At 33.3% G+C, this 14714-nt stretch overlaps 1 protein-coding gene across 7 annotated transcripts in view; it reads left to right on the top strand.

The window, feature by feature from the left end:
• The window catches only part of LOC143238254 (uncharacterized), a 29480-nt gene extending 15016 nt beyond the window's left edge, over positions 1-14464 (top strand). For 5 of the 7 annotated variants that reach the window (XM_076478333.1, XM_076478334.1, XM_076478330.1 and 2 more), the window contains 3 exons: positions 6534-6675; positions 7235-7374; positions 8193-8640. In XM_076478333.1, the coding sequence (XP_076334448.1) occupies positions 6534-6675; positions 7235-7374; positions 8193-8300 (390 nt within the window). In that variant the 3' untranslated portion in view covers positions 8301-8640. Of the gene's footprint in view, positions 1-6533; positions 6676-7185; positions 7375-8192; positions 8641-14315 lie in introns of those variants that run through there. The other 2 variants (XM_076478335.1, XM_076478336.1) reach the window with 2 other exon arrangements.
• The last annotated feature ends 250 nt before the right edge of the window (positions 14465-14714 follow it).

Genomic DNA, 14714 nt, shown 5'->3' on the forward strand with positions numbered 1-14714 from the left:
GACAGTTAAGTGCCTGTGGTCAAACATGCTTTATACAGTCATGGAGTAAATTTTATGACTATTTAATGAAAAAACAGAACTTCTGCATTCCATTAATTCTTCAAAACAATGTTTCAAAGTCATACTGAAACCTAAAAATAGTGTGTTAGAAACTGTTATGGATCTTCAAATGAATCCAGGTATGAAGTAGTCTATTTTAAGATGAATTGGATAAAGTGAACAACTAAAGTTTTCTTGAAGGTATACTTTAGCTATTTCCACTCATTTGTTTTGTAATAACCAAAAAATGTAGTTGAAATTATTCTTAAAAGATGCCAATGTTAATATATTTGAAAATATAGTGGAAAATTTCAATAAGCTTAAAGTAAATTAAATAAAAGATGAGTTATTTCAAAATTGTAATCATTTTAAAATTAAGGGCTGAGTTGTCCTAGGTTTTTCATTTGAAAATCTGGTCACCATATGAATAACATAAGGTTCTTGGAGAATAAAGGGTTGTTGGACTTTAATGTCAACATCTTCCATTGCTTGATTTTCAGGTATTGTGCTGCCTCATGTAAGTTCTTTATAACCCTTCCACAGCAAGACAAGTGTAATGTTGGTGGTGTACTTGAACTTGTATTTGCTCAGTGTGATAATGAGGAAAAAAATCAGCAATCTCAGAAGTAATCCCAGCCAGTTTAGGCTGTTTTTTCTTCATCATTCATGCTATATGGCATTTTCCATTTAAAATAGAGGTCATGCTTGCCTTCTATGCTAGCAAATGTATAATACATTGTTTTGAGCAATAGTTGAAGCAGTACTAATTTATTCTGCTTGTCAGTAACACATTTTGTGACATGCTTCTGTGATGTAAGCACTACTTTAGTGCTGAAAGTTTGGTCAAAAAATTCAGGATCTATAAGTGATTGGTAGGAAGTTCCATAAAACTAACTCCATACTCTTCATATTTGACCTTAAAATTTGAAATTTTATTGTATTACTAAAAGCAGTGGAATTGTAATGTAATATATGTATTGTTGGATAAAAGCAAACAAATCAGAACCACATTATAGTGCAATAACATTCTTGAAGATTGTTTAGTATAATAAAATAACTTAACAATTAAATCAATCCTTAAGGCATGTACTTTTTTCTTTCAGTTATATCACATTCAAAACTAGTGTCAAATAATTCAGATTCAGAATTATCAGCTTCCACAAATTCAGTTATCCCTTCAAGTGTGAAAATATTGAACAATATGATACCATTTTGGGTCCATTTTCTCATAAAAAATAATTTTCAACTGCAGATATTATTGATGTACTGAATAGCAAGCAACACGCACCAGGTTGAATACAAGTTGGTAGCTAAGATTGTCATTTGTTTGTTTAACACCTATCATCAACATATACTTTTGTAGCTACTGAAGAGGGGTGATGAGTCAATAATTGATAAAACGTTCATAGGTAAAAGACAGAGAAATTAAAGGAAAATTATCAACAAAAAAAATGACAAAATCAAAACATTTTGGATTTTTCATACTTTTATTCTTTGCAACAATGTCATCCTTCCTTCTCAGATGCATTTTATATTTTGTCACTAAATCAGTTAACTGCTTGGATCCTTCATATATCTCACTCCAGTCACTTTTTGGAAAACAACTCTTAAAAATAAAAAAATGCAACATTTTCAGTGAGCAATTTATATTTAGAATTTCAGAGTTGAATTAAAATTTTACTCATGTTCTTTTAAATTACATCTTATTTTCACTTGTTGAGACCATATTTTTTAACTTTTACATCATTGTCAAATTCATTTAAATACAACAGATCAGATTGTTCAGATAATGAATAATAGTGTTATTTTATTCTGTGTTCTTTAAATCATGATGAATAAAGGTTTTATGACCTTTATATATTAACTTGCCTACTTCAGTGTATTTTGCACACACACTCCTTCAGTGGGTGTAATCTATCTGCATCAGTAGTTTGAATATGTGATGATGGGTGTGTGGCAAGATGAAACCTAGGAATATATATCCAAAAATTTGTGCACTCTTGTTGTTTGAACTTTTACTGTTTTCATCCAATGCTCAAAGGACGTCTCCAAGAACCTGGACAAACATTTCATCTAAAGGCTTTGTGTCTAATGTCCAGCCCAGTTACCTATCATGCAATCAACATATGATGAAATTGCCATATATTCAGCCGAGATTAATCCTGGAATGATAGCTGTATTGCATATGTTGCCCTGTTCATTGTCACTGTTTTAGCTAACAGTTGACATGGAAATGAACAATGGAAATGCAATCATATGTTGATTGCATGATAGGTAACTGGGCTGGACATTAGACAGAAAGCCTTTAGATGAAATGTTTGTCCAGGTTCTTGGAGACGTCCTTTGAGCATTGGATGAAAACAGTAAAAGTTCAAACAACAAGAGTGCACAAATTTTTGGATATATATTCCTAGGTTTCATCTTGCCACACACCCATCATCACATATTCAAACTACTGATGCAGATAGATTACACCCACTGAAGGAGTGTGTGTGCAAAACACTGAAGTAGGCAAAAGTCAATCATGAAATGTCCTAATCATACATTGCAGTAATCATTGATTTGTTTAAAAATGTGTATTGCCAAAAGTGATGCATTCAGAGATTGGAACATAAAATCTTTCTTTTTATGGCTTTGAAGGTTTTCCATGAATCTCTTAATAATTAATCTCACAGTCAACATTTTGTTTTTAATTGTTTTTATGAACAAAGAGATTGCTGTATTATATATCCTCTGTATTGTCTTAGAGTTCAAAGAGAGACCTAGACCCTATACTGTGTGATGTAATACTTTTTGAACCTCCAGGTAGCAGCCTTTAACTGTGTTTGTTATTTGTGAAATAATGTATTGGTTTATACCATAGTTTTAATATAACCTAAAAACACCACCTGCTAAAGAAATAAATCAGATATGCTAGAGTATGTTACCACAACTTCTAATACTGTGTGAAAGTTTCTGACCTAGGGACTTGTATTTTAACAAAAACTAGGACATGTTGTAGGTATACGTGTAGTATGTTCTTAGGATTACCCTTGGAATTACTAACTTATTTTTATGTTCCTTATTTCTTGTGAGACCAATATACTGCATCATATTGAGTAATTTTATATTTTTCATGTTCAGAGAATTGACTGAAAAAAGTATATGAAGTTATTACTTTTCTGTGTAACATACTTAGGGAAATCTAACGGTAATTTGTGGGTTAATTGCAGTTTTGATAATATATTTGTTTGATTTGTCTATTACTATTGGGTTCTAGAAAAAAAGAAGGCATGGATCCACTAACAATTTGATGCATAAATAGTTTAGAAAGATATCTATAAAAAGGGATACATAATTTTCAGATTAATATGACATGATCACCTATGAGCATGGATTATGTCATTTAATGTCATCTAAAATAATTATTCAAAATTAGAATTTCATTTTATTAATGTTTTATATCATTCCAACTACTCAGTATTCAAAATTATGATGAAGTCAACTAACGTCATAAAAGATAACCGTCTAATTGAAATTAGTGTTTATGATTATCTCAGGTTGCTATTAATTAAAATAAGTGTCATTATATTAATTTATTTTGAGGTATGTGATGGATTATATGTGCACTGCTCACTGCAGGTATTGAAACCTGAATGTTAACATTGTTTTTGTTTTGTTTTGTTTTGGTACCACATGATAATAATGGCATCTTATGGCCATGCAAGAAAATAAAATTATTTCACACTAGTAACACATTGTTACATTGTTTGAAGTCAAATAATGTTTTTCCTTAAAGATTTAACTACAGCTTGAAGAAAGTGTATTGCATATTGTCAGCTACACGAAAAACATTTACTTGACAATTTTTAACTTTTCTATTTTTAAGGAGGTATTTTAAATTTAGTTTTGTTTTGTAGATTTTGAAGTTCTGTGATTGTAATTTAATCAGCAAAATCAAGCTGGTCAGAATATATTAATTAACATTAAAAAACAATGAATATAGGAGTCATAAGTATGCAGATTGATAAGTACCAAATTGATCCTGAAGAAACTTAAGGTAGCATATACCTTTTACATAATATTATGTATGTTTTGGCCTTTTCATCAGGAAGAACATCTTCATGCTATGTTTTTTATATGAAAACATATTGAAGTAGGTGCAAAGAGGTATTTTGGCACATGTTGCATAACATTACCACTGTGGCTAATTTGCATATTATAAAAATAAAGAAATGTTTCAGTTTCCTGATAAATTCTACAAACATGATTGAATGCTCTTGAAATGGGCCCAGACTTTCATGGAGCGTGAAACATTAGCCTGAGCTAAGGAAAACTCTGAAAATTAATTTAAGGTCAAACTACAGTACTAACAAGTGTGCCCTAAGTAAGACACATGCAACATTGACTCCTTAGTGGTCATTTAATAAAAATCAAACCTCTTATCAAATTTTCCATAGTACATACTGTAGATATGCTAATAATGCATATGTATGGTAATTATGAAGTATATAGCATCAAAAGAGCTGAAGTTATGAGTTAAAAACCACTGTGAGAATGTCTATATCAGATTTTGCTAAAACTTGTTTGAAAGTTTTATGGAAAACTGTCACTTTAAAGATCCTTAAGGATCTTTGTCCAGTTAAAAGAGTATCACATCCTTTAAATTGTGAAACTTACAACCTCAGTATTTTTCTGGGTCTCAGTAAGCTCCTGAAGAATAGGTTTCATCTTCCTTGTCTTTCTTGGACTCCTCAAATCCATCTTTGGTCTTTCTTATTATCTGTTACTGTTTTACTCCTTTCACTGAAACTTTGTTTTGTGCTTCATATAACATCTTATCATCCACATTATCAAAAGATTTGTTGGTAAACTTCTGTCAGTAATGTTAAGCAACTCCTGTACTTTCTTCCCTGGCTGCATTTTAATGTCGAAAGTATGTATGTGTTTTCTTATAGCAAACCCACATCAGGCTGTCTGCTGAGTCCACTGAGAGGAATTGAACTTGATTTTAGCATTGTAAGTCTGTAGACTTATTAATGTACCGACAGGGGACCATTGTTGAAAGTACCAACATCAACAGCAGCAGGTCAACTTCTACATTTTGCACCAACAAAAATGTCCTTGGGGCAACAATTCCATCTTACATGGTTTAGGGACTTGTTAGCATTCTGAGTGATGCAGTATAATAATTTTGATGAATAGCAGAAATGATAGTATGTACTCAGTAGTTCATAGTCTAAGACTTTCCCAGACTCACTTGAAAGAAGAGTGAAAATGCCATATAACAAAGAGAATCCCTATTTCTGCCAAATACCATTACACGTAACAGAGGGTTCAGTAATATTGCCATTATTTTGTCCCATTTCAGTAATTTTTTCCATGCTATTGCTGGCAATTGTTTCAGTGGTATTCAAAACAGATGTGAAATGCTAATCCCAAGACTTTTGTGTACTTGGTGGATTCATCTTCATGACAAAAAAAGTTATCCAGCAGTCCTAACTTTCAAATGACATAGCATACACAAATTACTTATTAGTATCAAATGAGTTCTTTCTCATTTTTTTACTTGTATGCCAAACTTTCTTATTATAACAGTTCATTCCTTTCCAACAAATTTTAGAGTAAAAGCAAGTCCACTTTAGTTGACAGTTACTAAGCTCAGTTTTTTCTCTACATGAACAGTTGTTCAAAATTCATTCATTACTTCTGACAGAATGTTCATATCAACAAACATATTACTGCCTTGTATTCAGTCTTGTGAAATCTTTTCTTTTTTTTGATGGAGTCCCTTTAGAAGCATATAAAAGTCCAAATTTTCTCTTAGAAATAATTTGCCCCATGGTATCTGAGTACCAACAACTTGTGGCAACTCAAGTGGTTCACTTGTGCTGTTACTAAGCTTACCATTCTTCTCTTCATTTAACTGTTTGTTACTGTGAAACTTTATCATCTTTGATATGGGAGGACCATGCTTCCTATGTAACCTCAAATATGCAGGATTTATCATGGAAGTAAACGCTTTTAATGGTGGTTAGAAAAAGGCATTAGTAAAAGCACTTTTTTGTTCAACACATACAGAGTTTGATCTTTGTGATTGATTCATCAATGGAAAGTTATTTACACAGCCCATAACTCTAAAGGGAATAGGAGGAATATAATTTGATAGGGAATTACGGATGAATTAGCTAAAAGTGCTTCAAAATAAGGAGAAAAACTTCATTTTATTTCACGTTGCTACAGAAATGGAATGGAAAAACCTTTAATTTTTCACACTTTTTAAGGGAATTTAGTTTAGATAAGACTTTTTTTGCACTGAACAGTGAAGGTAAGAAGGTTAAGGATTCAAAATACGCAAACAAATAAATTGTGATATTTTCTGACATTTAAAGGGTATAAGCTGACTTAAAAAAGAAATAGTTTAGTTTTTATGATTTTGAATTGGAAAAATGAAAAACTAATTACAAAAACCACTGACTGCAAGAAAATGACTTTTATTTCTTTTCATTGTTTAGTCGGTAAATGGAGCAACTGAAAAGCCTCTTCTGGGTTTTGGTATCAGCAGTGGCAGCAGCAAACTTATTCCTCCAAGATATCCTGTGGGAAATGATCATTCAGGGTTAATTGGCACTCAGTTGCCATTTTCACTGACGCCAGGTTTGTGCACCATTACAGTCTCTTTTTCTCTTCCAAAAAATTGGTGATATAACAGCTTTTATAATGGTGTGAATGCTTTTTTCAAACAGGCAAAATACGATGATAATTAATTGTCATAATAAATTATTTATTAGGCTTATTATACTTTTAAACACTAGTCATTTAGGGATTTATCAAGTTACTAAAAGTACCTCACTTTCAAGTGTATGGTACAAAGTACATTTAACCTTGTCAGTGTGCAAGTACATGGTATGAGGTACATTCAACTTTGTTGTAATTATGCAAATACAAGGTAAAAAATACATTCAACTTTGTTGTCAGTGTGTAAATATGTGATAAGTACACTCGACCTTGCTATTGTTGTCTAAGTATTTGGTAAGAATCAAAATTGTTTTTATTTTGTGCTTGTGCTGTTATCTGCATGTTTTTGTTATTCTGTACTTAGTTGTAGAAATTGTTTATCTCTTGTTATTGTAAGTATATAGTAAAAGAGTTACTGTTATTGTGTAGGCTTAATAGAACAGTGGAGTCCTATCGTTGTTTTCTAAATGTTATACAGGAATTGTTGGGAACCCTCCTTACTCATCTGACCTGATACCTCCAGACTTGTTTCGAGACAATGTGTTACCTCGACTTCCCATGGGAATATCTCCTTTAACTAAAGATCAGCTAAAGGAGGCTTTAGTTTACATGCTTATGGTAAGGATGGCCCTGTGTTTATGTATTTATATATTAAAAGAGAAACTGTGTATAACTGATGAATTACAGATAGAGAATTCTAACTATTATGCTTTATCTTATCATTTATATTTACAATGTTTGATTAAGAATTCTGGCAAAGAAATTATTTTTTTAAAAAAATCTTATTTGCTTGTGTGGGAGGTGGACGTTGGAGTAACGTGTGCTTGAATTATATTTCATTTGGTTCTTACTTTAACTAAATATTTTAGAAGGGCATGTTAGTGTGGTAATAAAAAGCACCCATGTAACTAAAACCTATTATTTTGTAAGTAGAATATTCTCTGTGCCACACTGCTTTGAAAGAAATATTCATATTGCTATTAGGTTGTTCTTTCATTGGTGGAATTTTTCTAAGTTATATGGAGAAAATACCAGAATGTCTAGTAGATATAACCATAAAAGATTAGTTTATTTATTTCTTTAACATTTTCATAAGCTTAAACACTGTAAGGAGTTGTAAACCATGTTTACAGACATGCTTACTGCATTATACTAACATGAAAATATTGTTACTTGTACAATTTCACTGCTAGCTGAAACAAATCATACACTGACTGGTTCATTCTGCAAAAAAATAAAAACTAATAACTAGATGATTGGTTATCAGAAAATCTAACATCAAAATTTGTAAAAGTTAAGTCTACATTGTTAAACTTTTTGAAGTTAATGTCCTATGCTCTCTTCCCAAATCCAAAGTGTGACGTATAAAGAAAATATATCTTATAACAATGGTACTAATAGCTGTTTTTATTCAGTTTTTTTTTCTTTGTTTGCAGAATGATGATGAATTTCTTTCAAAGATTCATGGAGCTTATATCTCTAGTCTGACAAAAAAACTTAATCAGTTAACTGAACTTGGTCAAAAACAAAATTCAGCCAGATGAATCAGTAAGGATAAAGAGAATAAGAACCAAGTTCTTTTAAATTGTGATGAAATGACACCTCTGTTTATGTATACATAGACAGGTTAAACTTTCTGGCACCTCTTTGTTTTGCTTTGATCAAAGCTTTGAAGTTTATTTTATTTTTAAGTTACTTAAAGCTGAATCATATTTTTTAGCCTTACATCAGTAAGATAATTCTCTGTACTGTGTAAATAATGCCTGGAATGGTGCTTACTGTTACATTGCTAGTGTTGAAGTAAGTTAAATACCACTTACGTTTTGGCATGATATTAAACTGTAGACCATCGATTTTGTATTTACATAAATATTTTTCTTTACAGTATCTGTGTTCAAATTTTGATACCAGCACACTGAAACACTTTTATTTTGAATGTTTGTGACACTTTTGTACTGTGTTAAATACTTTAATGAGTAAATGCAAGAATTTGTTTTAAGGGTAATGAATGATGGTGTTGTTTACAAGTGGAGATTATGTTTCAAATAGAAATAACCAAATGCAAGTTAAACACAAATGAGCTTGATTGTGTATGTACATCTATCAATTAAAATAGGCTTAAAATGTATAGAAAGCAGACAAAAACTACTGAACAAAGTGTCCAGGAGGTATACAAATATTATGAAAGAAAAAAAAAAAGGTTTTGTTTATTTTATTGTGTGTATATTTATATATGTGTGTGTATTCACTGTTTAACTCTATACGTTTACCAACATGCACATAATTTATAACTCATATTTGTCTTTTTCGTCTTCATGTTGTCATGTTTGATAGCATACAGTATACCACACTTAACATGGCTTTTTATTAACATACCACTTAATGTGAATAGCTCATTTTTAGGCTGGAAATGAAGTGAGTGGAAACTAAAAAACAAAAGTTTGACTTTAGTGTTGGTCATACATACTATCATTTGTTGGCCTTGTATTTCTATGACGTTACTATAAAACTAATATAAAAAACAAACATTACCTAAAAGGGAAAATTAAGAAAAAATACTTAGCCATTAAGTAGACTTTCTGCATTTTCATCACTTAATGTAAGAAATTCTAGTATGATTAGATTTTCAAGGCTTCTTATGCTGTTTACATACTGTAATAATAGCCTTACTGTAAAAATTTAGTAGGCAGAAGTCTAAGTACATTTTATAATGTACAGTACCAGATATTACTCTGTGATAACAATTAGAACATCAGATGGTATAATATATATATATATATATGTTGCTTTTTTGGCATTAATAGGACAACCTTTACCTTGTCTCTGTAATACCAGAGACATTAACACTTAATAACTGTTTACCTGCTTCAAACATTGTCACATATACCCTGTTCTTTGAAGGCCTGGCATGATCAGGTGGTTAGGGTGCTTGACTTGTAATTTGTGGGTTGTGGATTTGAATTTCTGTCACACCAAACCTGCTCATTCTCTCAGCTATGGGGGTGTTTTAATGTGACAGTCAATCCCATTATTCACTGGTAAAAGAGTAGCCCAAGAGTTGGTGGTGGGTAGTGATGACTAACTGCCCTTCCACTGCTAAATTAGGGATGGCTAGCTCAGAGAGTTTCATATAGTTTTGCACAAAATTCATAACAAACAACCAAACTTTCCCTTAAAATGTAATTTCCAATATTGTACTCTCACTCTGCTCACACAATTAGTTTTTCTCATTTTATGCTGCCCTATATCTGCAAACTTTTTTGAACACATGCCACAAGTCTTCATCATACATCTGTTGGAATCCAAAGTTCCAACACATCTATCATGCGAATCATTCTGCATTACCTCTCCACCAATAGAGAAAAACACTCTATCACATGATGCATGTGACTCCCTCTGTGCATCAGTGTTGAACTATGGTAGTGGTTGATTGCTCTAATCTTTCTTTATACCATTAATTACCATAGAAATGGTTTTAACTCTGTTTGCCTTAGTTGAACTTCATTTTGTTTAATTTCACTTTACTTTGAGAACATTTGATTTACACGTGTTTGTCATGCATTTCCACAGTTTAGTGTCTAATCTGTATTCCAAAGTCATTGTTACTATTTTAGGTGCGTTCACTTGTCTGTTACTGCACTTTTGGCCACAGGTATAATGAACTCATTGGGGAATGCATGTTGTCTCCTTTTCTTTCCCTCCTTTTTCCTGTACTTTTAAAGCCTTTTACAGGCATCAACTGACAAAAATTTGATTCTCCCCATTGTACGCTGTGTCTTCTCACACCTTCCTGAGGATTCTGTTTGGCCCTTTATGCTTTCTCAGGGATTATATTTCAAGTACATGACGTTTTATCTCTTCCTACAATTATTTTGATCTTTCTTATTTCTACCTCTCTCTCCCTTATGTCGATGTTTCCACTGTGCTTTTGTTGCCCTTTTAGGTGATGGTACTGGTATGCCCAATCCCTGCAGGCTTTGAGTCAATCAGCCCTTGCAATTTTTATGACAGGCTTCCATTTTCTAGACAACCAGTTGTGGGTTTAGTTGTACCAGTTTGGGAGGACAGGTCCCAATTCTCCTGTTCATTCTACCTGTAATAACTCACCTCAACCCTTTTTCTGTCTGAGGGTCTTCATAAAAACACTATGCGGATTTCTTTGGACATCCGCTCCCTCTTCACTTCCACTATAGGCTGAGTGTTGTTTTCGGCTCTTGTTCTACTTAATGGTTCATTTCTGCTTAGGACTTTTTACTTTACAACAGTGTATTTTCATAGACCCATTACTCAGCTCCATGTGTACAGGACCATCTTATAGCTACATTTTTTTACATCTTTACTTTGTCCTTGGAGTCACAGATGACTTTTGTCCAGTAGTGATCCACCTTCCCCTTCTGGTGCTTCATTGGAGACCTTATTCTTCTGATTTGGTGGATCACATTTCACTGTATTTTTGTGGCTATACACGGTATGGCAGCAATGGTTCCAATGTATGGTGATTTCAGAATTGGTGGTAGCTCATCCTGCATATTTCATTTATCAGAGCAGTTCTTTCCTTGGATTCATAGTGTTCTATTAGAGGGTTTTATCTTACTACTTTTCTTCTCTCTCTCATTTCTTTTCTACTTCTCAGAATCCATGGTCATGCCAGTTTCAATATGAGACAGTACTCAACCTCACTCAACAAAGTTTTGTTCCTGCTATATGCATGTTGAATGGATTTTACTCCTACCAATTTGTCCATTATGGAGTGGTATACTTTTTTCAGAATGCAGTATGTATTTATTGAGTGGTTCTCCCCTTTGCTTAGCATATTCATAACCAAGGGCTGCACTTTCTTGTGTACTTGGATGATTGGCTTCTTCTTGACCATTCCAAATGGGAGTGAGCCATCCTACTCATCAGCTCCTTCTTCAAGCTGTGCAGATGGAATGGTTGATATCTTTGGAGGAGTTCTTCCTTCATCTCCCCCAATACCTTGTACATCTAGTTGTTTTCTTAAACACTAATCTCAGTATTGCACAACCTTCTCTTAGACTTCATTCTAAGGAACTGGTCATTCAGACAGCCCTGTCTATTCTCTTACTTACTACTGGTAAGATTCTATTACTTTTGGGAAAGTGGTCCTTTTTGACACCTATCATATTCTTGGCAGGGCTCATATGCTATGCATTTGCTTCAATTGACCCATCATGACCAGTGGAACTACACATGTGATCTCTTAGATGATTCTGTTCTCTTTCTCTTTTCCTTGATGGAATGTCTCCATTGGTGGTTGGACAAGGCCCACATGTTGGTAAGTGTTCCACTTCCTTCTCCAAGATCAGAGTTACATCTGTTCCCTTCAGTGCTGGGATGCATTTGTTGATCATCAATGGGTTTCAAGTTATTGACTTGCAGATGAACATTCTCTTCCCATCAATGTCCTGGAACACTTGGCTGTTTGTTGATCATTGAATCCTTTTCCTCATGTCAACATCTGTCACCTGTTGTGATCCTATCTGATAATTCTACAGTGATGACTTATAATCAATCACCAGGGTGGCACTTAGTCACGATCCAAGTGTCACACATTCATTTCATGGCATGTCATATTTCAGACACATTCAATCTTGTCATATCTGTCTCTCCCAATTGGATCTATCCCATGGAACAATCCCTACATCCTGCTGTTTTTGGTGGCACTGCAATCGTTTGTGTACTTCCAGTATAAATGTACTTGTCATTACCTTAAATTACAAGTTACCTCAGTTTTGGTCCTCAGTTCCCTATCCTAGGGTTTTGACAACAGATGCCTTCACCAAGGATTGGTCCAACCTGTTTCATTCTATTTTTCCTCCTATCTGTTTACTTTATTGGATAGTCTCCTCTGCCTTGCCATGCAGAATCCTTTTAATTGCTCCTTATTGCCTCACTCAACCATGGTTCTTTTGTTTGCTTCATCTCTTGGTGCTCCCTCTTCCCTTACTTTCACACCACTTATTTCAGCCCAATTTTCTGGTTTTACATCCTGCACTTCCTGTTTACCATCTTCATGCTGGGCTTTTGTCCTTTCCATGGCAAGGAGTTTGAGATTCTCTTGCATAGCAGCTTTTCCCTTAGCCTGTTTTGTTCATCCTTGTTTTTTTGGTTGTTTATGTGAAGAAGTGGAGCATTTTTGCTCTTTGGCTTGTGGTTTTCAGGCTTTTCACCCTACAGTTGTCTTTATTTCCAAGTTTCTAATGTGGCTGTGATAAAGGTTATTTGATCTCCTCTACTTTGGGTGTTTGGGTGGCATCCCATACTTTTCATCTCTCCTGTTTCCACAAGCTCTTTCCATGTTGATTCATTTCTTCCTATTCTAACAGCCATTGAGGCATATGTCTCTTTCTTACACCATCCTCTCCTACACAGATGTGTTCCCAACACATTCTGTCATGTCTGGTTTTTGTGATCATTTCCCTTTTCACAGAGAAGAGATACCTAGCTTAGATGTGGTGTGGTGCCTATCTCAGATCATTTTATCATTTCCTCTCTTTTAGGATGTTTCTGGTTGATACGCCTGTGCTTCTCTTGCACTGATGCCTCCACCATTTCAGTGTGAGATTCAAGGTAATGTTCTGAGTGAATGGAAGGTATCATATTGGAAATTATAATTTTCCTCAATTAAAATGTATTTCCAATAGGTTCTTCTCTTCTGTCACACTTCCCATCCTAACTCTCCACACATTTCTGGTGCTCATGTATTCTGCCAAACTTTGAAGTGATAGTTCTGTAGTAGTGCATAAAGGGAGTCACATGTGTCACATGATAGAATGCTCTCCTATTGGTGGAAAGGTGATGCATGATGGTTTGCATGAGAGATGTGTTGGAATTTTGGATTCAAACAGGGATTATGAAGGCTTATGGCATGTGCTCAAAAAAGTTTGCAAATACAGGGCAGCACAAAATGAGAAATACACTTTCACTTAAGAAAATTTTAACTTTCAAAGTACTCTAATTTTGCTTTATATTAAATTATGTGTAAAAAATTAAAAATTGTTTAGAAGTAAAGAAGTCAGTGTTATGGTGTTTAAAAGTTAACTGATTTCTTTAGTGAAAAATAGTCACTAATCTTCAAGTAACTAAAATATATAAATGTAAAGTGTTTAAAGATAAAGAAGCCAGTAATGTGAAGTTCAGTTATTTAATGTTAAAACATTAATAGCTTTTCCACTAACATCTGTACAAGAAAAGTTGATACGTATGTATACACAACACTAAATGAAAAATAGTTAGGACTTTAGTTTTAAACTACTTAGCTTATACCATACATTCATGTTTTTTTGTTGTTTTTTTTTGGTTTACTTATACAGATCTTTCTAAAAACAGAACAACTGCATTGGTCATTACTTTTCTATATGTTCTATTTTACAGAAAGCAATTTTAATTAAGCACTTATTTTTTGTGGAAGGAAACAGCAGTAGAACTATTAAACTTTTCTCATGCAAGAGTTACCTTACATTTATTTTAAGTGTTTTTGTTGTATTTATCTTTTTTCTACTTTCATAATAGTATTATATGATTGTTCTTCTTTTCAGGATGGAATCTAAAGTTTCAGTGTCGTTTGTTTTGGGGAAACATTTCCTGCAGTGTGTTCTTTAGATTGTGTTAAAATATATAATTAGACTTTTAACTGAAGCCATATAAATTTAACAGTTGTAATTTTTGACTGTTATGAACTTTGTTGGTGTAGTATTATTTTTTTGTTTGTTTTGAATTTTGTGCAAAGTTACACTTGAGCTATCTGTACTAGCTGCCCCTAATTTATCAGTGTAAGACTAGAGCTAAAGGCAGCTAGTGATCACCACCCACTGCCAACTCTTGGGCTACTCTTTTTACCAATGAATAGTTGGATTGACCAACACATTATAATGCACACACACAGTATGTTGTGTTGAACTGACACTGGACAGTTTCTTATTTCATTTGCAGTAGAA

Source organism: Tachypleus tridentatus, chromosome 13 (assembly GCF_004210375.1).
Source record: "Tachypleus tridentatus isolate NWPU-2018 chromosome 13, ASM421037v1, whole genome shotgun sequence".
Classification (NCBI taxonomy): Eukaryota; Metazoa; Arthropoda; class Merostomata; order Xiphosura; family Limulidae; genus Tachypleus; species Tachypleus tridentatus.